A 15,485-nucleotide genomic window follows, 5' to 3' on the forward strand; every position below is an offset into this window, starting at 1 on the left:
CAAACTAACAAACGAGCCCCACCTATAAACAATATAAAAAACTAACAAAACCCCAACAACCAATACAAGAAAGTTCAAAACCCCAAAAGTAGATACCAAAACATTCAAAAACCCAAAGGTAGATACCAAAATATTCAAAAACCCAAAAGTAGATACCAAAAGGTTCAAAGCTTATAATTATAACGTTAATTCACAACAATGGTGTTGTCAAGGCATTTTACAAAAAGTAATTTCAATTTAGTCAGATTACTATTGATCCAAGTTATCAATTCACTAGGTTCACTTAATTATAAAGTAGTTTAAAAAGTTTGTACCAAATACAATCCAACCAATTGTATGGTCATTACTTATGGCTTTCACTCCCCCTGACCAGCAGGGGGCGGCAGCAAATTGCTTGTGTTGTGTTGTTGACTTTACAGCAGTCCCTCATACAGGGCATTCATGTTGCAACAGTAAAGAGGAAGAACTTCCCTCTACCAGGAGCAAACCTCCAGCAGAACCAGAACTGGGCTCAGTACCAGCAGACATCTGCCACAAACGACTGAAGCTGAGAGAAGACAGAGCAGAGACACAACAACAGGTCAACTGATCAGGAGAACTTTCTATGTTCATGGAAATGAAAAGGAGAGAGAGAACAGTTAGGTGATGGCAGCATCATGTCAGCCAATACCCTTTTCCAGGAAGCAACCACAGCTAATCAACACCAGACCAGGTGTGGCTTCTGTGGAGAGAAAAATCAGTGAGAAAACAAAAAGCTTAGTTTCTAACTAAACTGACTGTTTAGTCAGTTTAGTTTAGTTTCTGACTGTTTAGTTAGAAACACCAGAGCGCCACCTTCTGGCCTCTCTCCAGATCAGTTCAGAGAAGGATTTGGTACTTTGGCCTCGTCTAGCCATTGTTTTGCTGGTTTTTTTTTCCTTTTTATTTGTTTTTTTTAATGGAACATTTTGCTTAAAGACTTCATAATTAATGTTGTATTTATTTTGCATATGTAAAATGTCTTCCAGTTTCAGTGTTAAATGTTTTTGGAATTAATGTTTATTGTTTTTTGAGAATGTGTTCTTGCATCATTTTAGCGTTACCATGGTTATGGCATTTATTATAAGGCTTAGACTAGTTTATTGTGATCTGTCAGTATTTATGGTGCTCTTTGTCATTTTCTGTTTGTACTACATTATTTATTTCAACTGTTTTTGTTTTTTCATTTATTTTTCTTTCTACAGGAGCTACACCTGGTCTGGTGTTCTAATTAGCTCTGGTTGGTTCCTGGACAAGAGCATTGGCTGACATGATGCTGCCATCATGTCAACACCTGGTCTGGTGTTCTAACCCTTCTTCCTCTCCTTTTCATTTCCACAAACATAGAAAGTTCTCCTGGATCAGTTGACCTGTTGTGTCTCTGCTCTGTATTCTTTCAGCTCCAGTCAGTCATGGCAGATGGCTGCTGGTACTGACCCCAGTTCTGGTTCTGCTGGAGGTTTCTTCCTGGTAGAGGGGAGTTCTTCTTCTCCACTGTTGCTACATGCATGCTCTGTTTGAGGGACTGCCGTAAAGTTAACGACTCAACACAAGCGTTTGCTCTCGCCCCCTGCTGGTCAGATGGAGTGAATGCTGTAAGCAATGACTCCATACAGTCTGCTGGGTTTCATTTGGTACAAACTTTTTAAACTACTTTGATAATCAACTGAGCTTATTGTACTAGAAAAATTGGAGTACATGTGGTTGAACTAAAATTACTTCACAGTTTTAGTGTTTAGTGTAGGTTGCCTTGAGATGACATTTGTTGTGAATTGGCAATATATAAAATTGAACTTTCAAACTAACAAACGAGCCCCACCTATAAACAATATAAAAAACTAACAAAACCCCAACAACCAATACAAGAAAGTTCAAAACCCCAAAAGTAGATACCAAAACATTCAAAAACCCAAAGGTAGATACCAAAATATTCAAAAACCCAAAAGTAGATACCAAAAGGTTCAAAGCTTATAATTATAACGTTAATTCACAACAATGGTGTTGTCAAGGCATTTTACAAAAGTAATTTCAATTTAGTCAGATTACTATTGATCCAAGTTATCAATTCACTAGGTTCACTTAATTATAAAGTAGTTTAAAAAGTTTGTACCAAATACAATCCAACCAATTGTATGGTCATTACTTATGGCTTTCACTCCCCCTGACCAGCAGGGGGCGGCAGCAAATTGCTTGTGTTGTGTTGTTGACTTTACAGCAGTCCCTCATACAGGGCATTCATGTTGCAACAGTAAAGAGGAAGAACTTCCCTCTACCAGGAGCAAACCTCCAGCAGAACCAGAACTGGGCTCAGTACCAGCAGACATCTGCCACAAACGACTGAAGCTGAGAGAAGACAGAGCAGAGACACAACAACAGGTCAACTGATCAGGAGAACTTTCTATGTTCATGGAAATGAAAAGGAGAGAGAGAACAGTTAGGTGATGGCAGCATCATGTCAGCCAATACCCTTTTCCAGGAAGCAACCACAGCTAATCAACACCAGACCAGGTGTGGCTTCTGTGGAGAGAAAAATCAGTGAGAAAACAAAAAGCTTAGTTTCTAACTAAACTGACTGTTTAGTTAGAAACACCAGAGCGCCACCTTCTGGCCTCTCTCCAGATCAGTTCAGTGCAGAGAATGGAACTGTTTCTGGCTTTGTTTTTTCCCCTCCGTGGGCTGCCACCTTATCGTGGTGGAGGGGTTTGAGTGTCCCAGTGATCCTAGGAGTCGTCGGAGGCTTCATGCCTGTATTTGGGTCGGGTCTGCAAGGGCAAACGGATCCTAGGTGAGGGATCGGACCAAGAGCAGCCCAAAGATCGCTTAAAAATATAAACACAGAATGTTTCTATTTAGAGATGGAGAGTTCCCACTTACAACCAGAGCTATAGACAGAAGTCTTTAGAAGAGTTTCTGAGAGTCTAAGAGTTTCTCCCAGTGTTTTATCAGCCTGGCGTGTCACCATGCTTTATTTGTCCCCCAACGAGGCTTTTCCCCCCACCAGGCTATGGGTTGTTATTTTAAATAGGGATTTTTCTCCTCTAGTGACAGTAAAGACAGACTAAAGTCAAGGTTTATAGTTGAGACATTTAATTGACTGAGGAGTTGTGAACCAATTGTGCCGTCCTATCAGTTGCCCGGCTGGCTTGGCTTCACATGCTGTTATTTCTTAGTTTTGATACCTGATCCTGCACCTCCAACTTTCTGTAACTTGACATGTTTAACCCAAACATGCAGCAGACCGCTGATGGACGACCCCAGCAGCTCTTCCACCAGGCTCAGCAGGTTTTCTGAAGGAAACCCTGGAAGCTTTCCCAGGTGACTCTTCCTGATTCTTCTCCATTTTGACTTGAAACTTTCCTAGCAATCTTTCGTAAGGAATTCTGCATGTATTTTGCTGTTTATTTAAGTAATATTTAAAAGTGAGTTTTTGAAAAGTGATTGCAATCTTGAGTCATTAAAGGGTTTGACTTGGAACCTGCACCTATCCTGTTGTCGCCTTCCCGTCCTCAATTTCCATTTCCATGATTTGTTTCTCTGTTTCTACCAAAAACTGATGAATAAAGTCTTCAGTCTGGTGTTTTGTAAACAAAATTGTCCTTTTTAAAAAAAGATTTAGTTGAGACCAGAAAATTCATAATTTCTTTTATTTTGTAGTTTCTGTTTATTTATTTAGGATATTTTAAATGTCTTCCAGTTCCAGTGTTAAATGTTCATTAGAATTTAAAGTTTTAGAACAAAGAGGACTTCTTCCCTTCTGTCCTCCACTCAGCAGCTTCTTTCTTTTCAGTTGGGTTTTTATTTTCCATCACAACAACATAATAAATGTTGATGAAAATAATTAATCTCTGTTTTTTTTGTTTCTCCTTTTTTATTTGTGTCTGAGCAGGGAGAGTTTCATCAGGTGTCCCACAGCAGCTTGATGGAATCAGACTCCGGTACCATCAGTAATGAGCTGAACGTGTCGGCAGTGTGTTGCTACGACTTGCTCATCTGAGGCGCCATTGGTGGGGGAGATTTGAGATCAAATAGCCTGAAAACGGCCTCACCTGTTGAATTTGAGTCGCTATGTCACACTGAGCCGATGAACGCTGGAAGAGAGGAGACACAGTGAGCTTCTCCTGCTGGGCAGATCTGAGACAAGAAGATGAGGATTTAACTATACTGTCCTGATGAGAAGCTGCTTTTAGACCTAGATGAACTCCATCCATCCATGTCTGGTTCCCTTCATTCTTCCGTCCTGGTTCCATCCATCCATCCATCCAGATTCTTTACAGGGGTGTTCTCACAATCTGTTAAAATAAAACTGAATAAAACCAGAAAATCCTGGGGGTTTGTCTTTGAATGTGGAGATTCGACATGAAGATTCCTTTGAGATGACAGAAAAAGACACAATATTAAACATCGGGGACAATGTTATCTCCGATGTTTAAAGTTGTCCAGGATGTTTAACGTTGTCCCCAATTTTTCATTTTATCTTCAGTGCTTAACATTGTCCTTGATGTTTAAGGTTATATAAGGTTAAATTGTCATTATTGTTATGTTTACGGTTTATGTTTTACTTTATCTCAATGTTAAACGCAAAACATGAGACTTTTCTGGAGATGAAATTTGACATCTGATAAACATTGGAATAATGTTAAACATCAAGCATAACGTTAAGCACGTTATTCTTTAAATAAAAATTCGCGGACAATGTTAAACATCCTGGATATTAAATGCTTAACATCTGAGCTAAAGTTAAACATACCGGATGGCATTAAACAGCCACGATAATGCTGAATGTTAAACATCAGACCCCACCTCAAACCATAAAGAAAAGTGAAAAGAATAAAGCTGCTTTTGAAAGGAAGACACGAGGTCCTGTTGGCTGTTTGTTAAAAGCCATGTAAAACACAGCATTCATGTGGAACAAGGTGTTCTGATCAAATAAAACCAACATTGAAAAATTTGACCCACGTGTAAAATGGTATATGCTTAAAACTGCACATGAATCTGAACCATCCTATCCAGCCTATTGAATGCTTTGAAGCTTTGAAACTCTGCAAGTAGGTACAGATAGTTTGGTGGGATGTTGACTGGTGAGCTGGCAAGTTTTCAAATTAAAACAGAAGTGTTTTTAGAAATTTTGAGCCATTTGGACACACAATTTCTACTACAGACCCTATTCTTCAGTGAATAAAGGTAACATGAACAATGACATACATGTTCATAAAACGGCTGGTAATCATTACTCTCACAGTCGCTAAATACTATGTGCTAAAATAGATGAACCAGTAACTCAGTGACTTTGTCACCTGTTTGTCTCCTGTTTTTTTTAGGTTTAATGATTACTTTATTATTTTTATGTTAATATGATACTTTGCATCATCTTAGGCGAGAACAAGAACACACAAATGGAGGATTCTCTCTTTGTCCCTTCGAAAATGTAATGCCTAACTGCCAGCTCATCCTTCTTTTACTCGTTCACTTCGAGACACGCGCGTCCGTCCCTCACAAGGTGAGCGATCAAGATGTCCTGTCTGTTAATCATCTTTGTGAAACACATGTCCACAGTGTAATTCTACCTGCCTGAGGACTTTTTTATTTCTCCTTATATCTTGATATTGACAAAGACATCACACATTATTAAAGCTATCAAATGACAGGCTGGCAGATTCTGGCTTTCCTCAGTGGCCTAGCTGGGCTCTGCTCCACCATCGCCGCCACGCTGTCCAATGAGTGGAGGGCCACTAGCCGGGCATCCTCGGTCATTACAGCCACATGGGTGCTCCAGGGTTTGTGGAACAACTGTGCTGGGAATGCCATTGGAGCTCTACACTGCAGACCTCATCTCACCATCTTCAGCATTGAAGGTAAGAAATCACTGTATTCTGATTTCAGACTTCCAAAAAGTTAACTTTTTTTAAATTTAAGACAGCAAATAATGAAGTGATTGTGTTTTTCAGATGAAAGTTTGTGTTTTAAATGTGGTAAATGTGTAAAAAAAAAAAGTTAAACCATGAATGTTTTTAGAGTCATGGTGGAAAGTAAGTAATAGCTTGGTTAATGATACACCAGTAAAAAATGAAGTTGAGAATATTATGATACTGCTTTCAGTTTGAAACATTTTAGTTTAAAAAAATTTACATTGGGATTAAAAATGTGCATAAAATACAGTGGAAAGAAGTGCATCTGTGTAAATTACAAGTAATATTACATAGAAGTCAGTGCAATGTAAGCAAACGCATGAAAAGGTGCTCAGAACTCTGAAGTTACTGGAAATAAGGAGCACACGATTGATGCTCAAAATATTTATGTTTAGTTACATTAATCCAACACTGTGTTGTTTCATAAAGGAAATCACAAAATGTATGTAGCCACACTTATTTCACAATACATATTCAATTTGTCCTTACAGTAACACATTTCTTTCTTTTCTTTTTGTCACATAAAAACCTCAAACTTTAATGTTTCTTTGAGGGGTGGGGAAATACCAAAAACTGACAAGGGAAATTAATTATGTTCTAAATTTTTCTTTTTACAAGTAGAAATCTGACCAGTGTGATGTATTTTTACTGTTATGAACCAGAAAAAAACTGCAGTTTTGCTCTCATCTGATCACCTTCTCCCACATGTTCCTTTGTCCCCTACGTTGTTTGAGACAAAATTCAAATGGGACCTCCCCCCACAGCATCATGCTGCCTCCACCTCTCAACACTCTGAGGTCCTCACAGAAAGTATTGATACTGAAATTAAAGTGAGAAAGTGAGATTCTTGACTTAAATTTTTCACTGGTCTGTATTCTTTTTTCCACTTCACAATTGCTTAGTGTTAAATTATATCAGAATACACTGATGTTTACAGTCATGACATGACATAATTTGAAATGATTTGCCTTCGGAAGGCACTGTGATTCACTTAGTTTTCTCTGATAAGTTTCTTCTTTTCCATAATTCTTTTTCTCGACTACAATAGCCCAGGCCTAACAGGACAATCAAATTAAATTTGAGTGGCAGAAAGTCTTTAATATATTTTCTATTATCTCGAAGCAACTTATCAGTTGCTAAAAGCAGTCCATTTTGAGGAGTTTTGATTTGTTTAGCTTTGAATGAGCATAAGATCCCTGTTCAATAGTTCTGGGATAATGAAATTATGTGAAACTTCTGCAAGTACCAGATTTATCTCCCCTATGGAGACCTTAACATGTCAGATCAATGCTACATTTATGTTTGTTCACTTGTGATTATCAACAAATTGACAACAAATTGCTAATCTAAATCTAACATGGAGCTCCCACACAAGCTAAATCACTTAACTTCTAGCACATTACAAGATCACTTTCTTTTAATGAGCAAAAGCTCTGAATACTCATCCCTATATAAAGTAAAATATAAAATGGCCACCTTTAAAAAAAGATAGTACAACTTTAATACCTGTAAAGTTTTATTTTTTCAAAAGTAACTAATTTTGCCGCATGCACTGAGCAAGCTGAATCGACTGCAGTGTAACGGACAAGGCTTTACTTAGAGTATTCAGTCACAAGATTGAGCTCTGATTCACATCAATGAAGCAGGATAAATCTTTTGTTTGTCAGTAAACATCATCAGTTATTTTATGTTTGGAACATTGCTGGTAATGTCAACATCTCCTTTCTTTGAACTGAGAGTATAATTCATCCATCTGAGAATAAAGTGAGAGACAATGTTAATAACTCAACTAAAACTTGCTATTTCAGGACCTAGAGGAAGCTGAAACACTTAAGTTGAGCATTAATCGTAGGTCCTTTTACAAGGTGAGAGAGAAGGTGACTTGTTCTCTCAAGGAAAATAGAAGATGACGGAATGTGGACAAAGTTCAATGTAAAGCAAGGAGAGATTTTCTCCTTAGTGCTTCTACTTTTAAACTTTTTCCATAAACACCCTGAACGCGTTCTGGACATGTGCCAACCTTGAATATCTAACTTCTTTACTAACAACTTCACAAACCATCTACGTTCTGTAATTTCAGTCCCTACCAGTGCAGGTCTGAGTCACAGTGACTTTGTGAAAGGGCTGACCATTGGCCACCTGTTGATGTTTAGGTCCAAACTCCTCCCTTCAGAATATAACTGTCCACCACACATTAACTATCAATTGTTCACTATCCAACAAACTCAAGCAGAGCAAAGATACTTTTTTCCAAAAAGTTTTTTCAGCCATTAATTATTTTCTGCCCGTGCCACCTGAATTAACGTTCCAGGTGGTGTGAAGGAGTCGTCTTTGCAGCATGAGCGGCATGTATCAGGAGATTATGGCTTTTGTTTTAACTATATCGGGCTGGATACTGGAGTCTTCCACCGTGTCGATGGACTTCTGGAAGGTCTCCTCAGACGATGGATCTGTCATTACCACATCTACTTTCTGGGCCAATCTGTGGAAGCACTGTGTGACCGATTCGACAGGGATCTCCAGTTGCAGAGATTTTCCATCAATGTTGGCTCTGGATGGTCAGCTCTATTTTTAAAATGATCCATTATTCATTGCAATGGCTGCTTTACCTCATGCTTAACTGTTTTACTTGATTTATACAAAGCTCTAATGTGTATTTAACCTTCTTCCTATTGCTCTTTAAAAAACATTTTAAACACCAGCTTGTTCTCTCCTTCAGCTTTGTTAGAAAATTCAAGTTCAAGTTTATAGACAAAAAGATGTCATGATGCCCAAGGCAAGTTTCCAACGAAACACTCATTTATTCCCAAATATGTCAATGTTTAGCTTTTCTTCTTGGAAGTTGAAAACTTGTAAGATGATTTATAAGGTGCCTCAGGCAGTGTTGGCCAAGGATGGCCACTTTTAGGGCTTGACTTTAGAGGTAATCTTTGCCTCAGAAGCTGATTGGAGTGACAAATTTCATGCCAGCAAAGTTACCAAAAAGTGCCTGGCAGCAGTAATGGTCAATTGCTCTTCTTGCTTTATGTGTAAAAACTTCAGAAGGTCAGTAATTCGTTGACCTTGCTGTGTTTTAAGCCAAGATTGAAAACCATCAAATGAAGCCAAAAGACTCTTTGGATTCCAGACAGGTTTGGTTTGCTTCTGTTTCACAGGTTACATTCAGGCTTGCAGGGGATTGATGATTGCAGCCATCTGCTTGGGTTTGTTCGGTTCTGTGCTTGCCCTCGTAGGAATGAAATGCACCAAAGTTGGAGGAAGTGACGAGAATAAAGCCAGGATCACCTGCTTTGCTGGTGTAGACTTTATTCTTTGTGGTAAGTGCACATGATCTGTCTGAGCAGCAAACATTTTCTCAAAACCATTTAATTGCTTGTTTCTTCTTCTTCTTAGGCATCTGCTCACTTTCTGCCTGTTCTCTCTATGCACACCGGATAACAACTGAGTTTTTTGACCCAATGTTTATGTCTCAGAAGTGAGTTTTATACTGAAGGACATTTACGTGTTTTTCAACTGAGACGCTTGTGGGATATAACCTAAGAGTATTTTTGTGTGTCTCCAGGTATGAGCTGGGAGCTGCTCTCTTCATCGGCTGGGCCGGTGGTATCCTCTGCATTCTGGGGGGCAGTGTCTTCTGCCTCTCAGTTGCAGATTCTTTTTCAAGAAGGTTAGTATCAGCAACGTGTTTGCATTATACATTAGAATATATTTTTAAAGCAACTTCTATGTGATTCATGTTTGTGAGCCCTAAAGGAGTTTGACTTGTAAAGATGAAGCTGTGCTGTTTCTCTTTGCAGCCACAGTCAGGCAAACTATATCTACAGAGGTGCTGCCTCACATTCGCACATCACCGCTTACACCAGAGGGCAGACGAAGCCTGTAAAGGAAGGGCATGCTGCAGATAACAGCAGCTCCTCCAGGGTGCAGCACTTTGATAAAAATGCATATGTGTAAGCGAGTTGAATCCAAATCTTTTAAACCTAAAGTCCTTGGTGGACTTTTAGGAGTTTTATCTTCAGCATATGAGAAGTGACAGCAGCAGCGGTGGGCTCAGTCCAATAGCAGCAGAGGTCACTGAAACAGATTTGTGGCTCACCTGCATTTCGGTTTTAAATTTTTGATTTTTTTTTCTTCAAGGCAAAGTACTTAAAATGTTTTCAAACATGGTTTACTCAATCTTTTCTTGTTTTTATGCCCTTTTATATGTTCTGAATATAAAAACATGAAAAGCTTAGACCAAAAATGAGATTGTTTGATCAAATATGGTCATAATTCTCTGTGTATTTCTATGAAACTTTAGAATTTTTGTTACTTTTATTTGCATTTTGGTTTAGTTGCTTGTACCTGTAACAGTATCAAAGCCATAATGACAAATTTAGAAACTGTAACATTTGATACATTTGAACAGTCATTGTGCATTTTTATTTGTTTATATCAAAATAGCTAAAAAATATTGAGATCTGATTTTGTTCTAGTAGTTTTTCCTAAAGACATTTCAACCCCTCTTCATTGATTTTTTACAATCTCTGCAAATAGAAACATTAATAGTACAGTCATTAAATCTTGGACTTGCGTGATGGAGCAGTTGTCAGCACTAGTGCCTTGAAATAAAAAAGGTCAAGGGTTCAAATCCTGCATCATGGGCTTTTCAATGTGGAGTTTGTATGTTTTTCCCATGCATGTGAGGATTCATCATGAGTATTGTGAGTTCCCTGTCCAGACCAAAAACATGGTAGGTTATGTAGCTACTTCAAATTTCCTGTATATAAGTAGGGATAGAAAATTACACAAAGTATTTTAAGTTGACTCCATCACAGACAGTACAACACTTGGAAGTGGTGATTAGTGAGGTGGCAGTCTTTTTTTCCTTTGGTTAAACAATATAGCACCTTGATGATGTAGTAATGCTGGCTGTTTATTTGCCCTTCTAAAATTTTGTAACCCGTCTAAGCAATAGTAAATATGGTTACTTTACAATTTACAAAATCTCTTTACAATTTTAATGTCTTAAATGCCTTGAGTGGAGAGAAACACATTGATGCTGGCATGTATTGCAAATAGCAGTTAGCGACACACAGTAATTGATTGGTAGACTTTTCATAAAACAGCTTAAGAAATCAGATTTTTAATAAGCACTGACCGAAAATTGTTGTCAAGTGTGGCATTGTCAAAGAGGATAGAAATAAAAAAATAACACAAAACTGTTCTACGTGTTTATGTATTCCTTTACCTCTACAACACAGCTAACCACTATAAGCCATTAGAAAAATCTTCAACTTCCAACTCTAGTACATACTTTATTCCAACTGAAGTATGTACTAAGAAATTTGTTTTATGTACTAGAGGTGGCAGAAACAATAATCAACTTTGTTCCGGTCAGCGAATTTTAAATTGTACAAGGAGCTCACAACCTCTTTGAGGTTCTCCACCAATGGAAAAGTGGGAATGAAACCAGTCTTGCTACTCTGGATTAGCCACACCTACATTACATTTCTGGCCTCACAATAGTTGTTAATACTCACATGAGGTTCTTTTCAGATGGTCTGTTAGGAGCAAGTTCCAACTAAATGTGTCTTAAACAATATTCTTAGCCAGCAGTTCTGTGAGAAAGGCTTTGCCGTTCTTCCTCAGTATGTGATCTCCCAATGGGAATGTTTATGCCTTTTTATTGATGTTTGACTTGTTTGTAAAAGACATTAATATGTACCACAACATGCATTGGTGCAGGAAATGATGCACTGCTGGGACCGCAACTTTCATGTTTGTGGTGGCAGAATATAGCAACACAAATGAGCAGAAATTAATTTTAAAAAGCTGAAACTAAATAGTTTTCAAAAGTATTTTGGCCTGCAATAGCACAGCAGCACAACGAGCTGCTACAGGAAATTGGAAAAATTAAAACATTAAACTCCTGTGACCAATTACTTCAAAAGCAAGAGGAATGTTTGTATTTTTTGTAGATTTTTTTTCTATGTCGGAACCAACAGGCATACAATTCAGGATCTGCAACCTAATGTCAATAACAGTTGTTTAGATAAAAGTTTTTAAGATGGATATGTCTATGAAAAGTCTCTTTAATACTGATATAGATGTAGTAAAACATCTCTCTGTGTGCACAGCATCAAGGGCTCCTCCCTCAACTATAGTGGCTTGAGATGATGGGGAAACAAAACTAAAGACAGGCTTCAGAAGGTTTACTATAAACATCTTGCACAATGTCATACAGCCCTCTCCCACAAAAATAACACAAACACAGTGTCATCATCTCCATCCTCTATTATGACATATGGGACCTTTCCAACTCAAATGTAGACGTGTGAGCTCCAACCTTTTTTTATCTTCACGCTGCATTAGCAGATTTTGTCAATTCAGCAATGAAGAAGCGTTTGATACAGATATTTGGGTTCTTGATCTCTTCTTTGGGATGGCTGTTTATTCTGTGCACCATGGCAATGGACTACTGGAGGATCAGCCAGATCGGAGGAGAAGGTGGTTCCTTCATAATCAAGGTGGCCTGGTACTGGTCCAACCTGTGGAAGGACTGTTTGACCGACTCCACTGCCGTCACCAACTGTAGAGACTACGGGGTCCTCTGGAGTGTCTTGTGTAAGTTGTCTTCCTTCAAAAAATAAAGTTTATTAATTGTAAAATTCACCGTGTTTTAACGATAAATGTTGAGACACCCTCAAAGTGATATAAAGTGTCACAATGTTTTGGACAACGTACCGCATTTGTCTCAGCCCTTTTTGTAAGTAGTGTGAGCCCCAAACTTTCACTTTTGTCTACTTCATTGAATTTTTATAAATATCTGAATGAGCTTTTAGGCATTAACTCTTCAAAAATTCAATGGAGAATTATCATGTGTGCAAGATGATTGTTTTATATTCTAAAGATATGCTTAACATAATTTCTTCACCATTAAACACAATTCTGAATTCCAATTGTACTGTTGTACATCCTCTAACTAACTAATTAACTCAAGCAACCCAACAGTCACGTTTCTAGGGCTCTACGCGGAGGATGGTAAACCAGAGTAAACAGTGAAAACTCAAACTGCAAACACTATGCAGACAGACACCAAGCCAGGATTTAATAAACCCATGACCTTCTCACAGCAAGACAAAAGTACAACCGATAATTTTTTTTTTTTTTTTTTTGTTGCTGACAGATTACGTCCAGGCAGTTCGGGGGTTGCTAATGTGCGGCTTGACGATTGGATTCTTTGCAGTCGTGTGTTGCTTTATTGGGATGGAGTGCACTTATATCGGTGGCACAGAACCAACCAAAGATAAGCTGGTCTTTTCTGGAGCTGTTTTTCATTTTGTTGGTGGTGAGTACAAGAGTTCGTGTGTTTTTTTCTAAAAAAAAAAAAAAAAAATGGAAGAAATGTTTTGCCTTCATTTATTTCTTGGTTTTGTCAAAACCTTTCCACACAGGTGTGTCAAATCTTGTTGCCTACTGCTTATACATCAACAGAGTTGCCAGAACAGCTTTTGCTACCAATTTACCAGCGGGACAACTACGGTACGGCTTTTTTTAGCTACAGGAAAATACTAATCAAAACAGTTTTTTACTATTAAAAATGTGAATTATGTTTTTCTTTTCTGTTTTTATTTTAGATATGATTTAGGACCACCCATATTTCTGGGTTTGGTGGGATGTTTTTTAATTTATTTTGGGGCTGTTCTGTATGCTGTGACGGTCATCAAAGTAATCTACCCTGATAGGTATGTCAACCGCTCATCTGCTCTTTCGCATGTAATAAGTTGACCAATAACTTTAGGTTTTGCTTTTTAGAAAAGTGATGGAGGTATATGGCAGACCAACATACATGCCCTCATACTACAAAGGAAGAAGTTTGTACACAGGATACTACGAACCTTCACGACTCTATGGGTCTTACGCCTCAGGACGATCAAGCACCAAGATCTCAAGGCTGTCTCATGCTACACCAAAACTGTCAGAAAGAGATGCATTTGTGTAGTACTGAAGCTCTTTCAAGACTTGCAAAGTTCTGCAGCAGGGTTGTAAGAAAGTGTATAATGTCTAACTAAACTGAATGCAGTAATTTTGTAGTATTTTCTATCGTTACTATGTTTTTCGTCACTGCTTTTTGTCACTTAGCCAATTGGTGTTTAGGTGCTAATAAAGGCAAAGCCTGAGTTTTTGGATTTCACCATTTTTAAACAATTCTTATGACACCAAGTAAGGGTTGTTGTGAAATTGATGTGAAAATGATCAAATATCTTTCAACTTGTAAGTCTGAGGTTGTGTCTTTTTAATTGGAGAAATGAGGTGCACTCACTTTAGTCTCTCCCTCAAGCAAAGGTTCAAGTATCTCAGTGTTTTGCTCATGAAATGCCAATAGGTTAGAGAAGAAGATTCATGGACAGATTGGGTCCTGTTCTGCAGCAAAGTGGGTAATTTTCCAAGCTATCAGGGTGGAGTCAAAAAGTAAAACTTTCTATTTTTACCCAATCTCTGATCTTCAGCTTTGACGGTGAATTATGAGAGATAAATGGATGGATGGGAAAACTTCAAACTCCTGGGGAATTTGAAGAACCTGATCCTCACGCTCAGGGACATTTCTGAGAAACCATGAACAAACACAGCATGCAGAAGCCTCTAAAATAACAGTACCTAATTTATGTAAATACACACAAAACTAAAATAAACAGGACACAAATCCCTTAGAGAAACTAATGCAAAAGATGTGAATCAGTGCAAAAAGGACAAGTGTAAGTATAAACTAAATAATTAACATGCTACTTTTTTCATCATAGTAAACATTTTTCTGAATAACAAAGATATCAAATCAGATATTGACCAATAAAATGTGTTGACCATTTTGCAAAACGAAAACAAGAAAAAGCACTTCTAGTGTTAAAAATCTGAAACCCATCTTTAAACAAAAAAGGAAGGCATTTTGCTCTGTCTTGTCAGTTTTGAAACAAACAAGTGAGCATTAAGAATATTTTGTGCCCTTTTTATTTGAGTATCTTTTCAATTATGACATTTTCATATAAAGGTTGGACAGCTTTTCTGGAGAGAAATCAACTGTCCTTCATATGAAAAGCATCAACAATATGTTATTAGCTGATGTTCTGTGTTTGCCAAGTTGTGCTGTTTTTATCGTGTTTACTCTTAATATTGTGATTTCAAGCAGCCATTATGAGTATCACTTTTTCTGGATAAGCTGTTTTTGTTAATATGATCAGTATAATAAAAACATTCTGTTGACTTTCAGTGAGCGGCAATTTGATTTATTTCTCCAACATATTTAGTAGAACTGCATGGACATTACTATAGATAATCACTTGTTTGAGCATAACGAGTCTTCTCTCAGAGTGCCACATTTGACTTTAATAAACTCAGAGGGAAAAAGCTGACCAAAACCAAATCATGCTGGAACTTTCCTGGGTATAAACAAAACATAATAACTCAAGCAATCTTTACAAAACACAAAGTACACTTCAAGGCAAAACATGTGATCATGTACACAAACATGGCTGGGTGCGTGTGAGTGTGTTTTTCCATCTTAGAGCAGAGGTGAGCAGGGAG

At 37.9% G+C, this 15,485-nt stretch overlaps 2 protein-coding genes and 1 long non-coding RNA gene across 4 annotated transcripts; all 3 read left to right on the plus strand.

Moving 5' to 3' along the window:
• Positions 1 to 2,911: 2,911 nt before the first annotated feature.
• LOC114147607 (uncharacterized) lies at positions 2,912 to 4,969 on the plus strand. Its single transcript, XR_003596085.1, has 2 exons — positions 2,912 to 3,333; positions 3,905 to 4,969. It is a non-coding gene; the product is annotated as an uncharacterized LOC114147607 (long non-coding RNA).
• Positions 4,970 to 5,562: 593 nt separating this feature from the next.
• On the plus strand, positions 5,563 to 11,128 carry LOC114147564 (claudin-10-like). Of its 2 annotated transcripts, none has more exons than XM_028022046.1 (5): positions 5,563 to 5,870; positions 9,080 to 9,241; positions 9,318 to 9,399; positions 9,487 to 9,591; positions 9,722 to 11,128. In XM_028022046.1, exons 1-5 carry the CDS (start codon positions 5,657 to 5,659, stop codon positions 9,876 to 9,878), a joined length of 720 nt encoding a protein of 239 aa, XP_027877847.1. In that variant the 5' UTR covers positions 5,563 to 5,656; the 3' UTR covers positions 9,879 to 11,128. The 2 variants fall into 2 exon arrangements, with proteins under 2 accessions (XP_027877847.1, XP_027877846.1); XM_028022045.1 differs by lacking the exon at positions 5,563 to 5,870 and adding an exon at positions 7,501 to 8,482.
• A 63-nt stretch (positions 11,129 to 11,191) lies between these two features.
• Positions 11,192 to 15,170, plus strand: LOC114147562 (claudin-10-like). Its single transcript, XM_028022043.1, has 5 exons — positions 11,192 to 12,530; positions 13,093 to 13,254; positions 13,361 to 13,448; positions 13,544 to 13,651; positions 13,722 to 15,170. Exons 1-5 carry the CDS (start codon positions 12,299 to 12,301, stop codon positions 13,906 to 13,908), a joined length of 777 nt encoding a protein of 258 aa, XP_027877844.1. The 5' UTR covers positions 11,192 to 12,298; the 3' UTR covers positions 13,909 to 15,170.
• The last annotated feature ends 315 nt before the right edge of the window (positions 15,171 to 15,485 follow it).

Source organism: Xiphophorus couchianus, chromosome 7, assembly GCF_001444195.1.
Source record: "Xiphophorus couchianus chromosome 7, X_couchianus-1.0, whole genome shotgun sequence".
Lineage (NCBI taxonomy): Eukaryota > Metazoa > Chordata > Actinopteri > Cyprinodontiformes > Poeciliidae > Xiphophorus > Xiphophorus couchianus.

Bases quoted from the DNA above. Each gene is read 5' to 3' on its own strand.
- LOC114147562 (XM_028022043.1), top strand. From the start codon at position 12,299: ATGAAGAAGCGTTTGATACAGATATTTGGGTTCTTGATCTCTTCTTTG. The intron at 12,531-13,092 runs GTAAGTTGTCTT...TGTTGCTGACAG, and splicing joins GGTCCTCTGGAGTGTCTTGT to ATTACGTCCAGGCAGTTCGG. The intron at 13,652-13,721 runs GTATGTCAACCG...TTTGCTTTTTAG, and splicing joins AAAGTAATCTACCCTGATAG to AAAAGTGATGGAGGTATATG.
- LOC114147564 (XM_028022045.1), top strand. From the start codon at position 8,263: ATGAGCGGCATGTATCAGGAGATTATGGCTTTTGTTTTAACTATATCG. The intron at 8,483-9,079 runs GTCAGCTCTATT...TCTGTTTCACAG, and splicing joins ATCAATGTTGGCTCTGGATG to GTTACATTCAGGCTTGCAGG. The intron at 9,242-9,317 runs GTAAGTGCACAT...TCTTCTTCTTAG, and splicing joins TGTAGACTTTATTCTTTGTG to GCATCTGCTCACTTTCTGCC.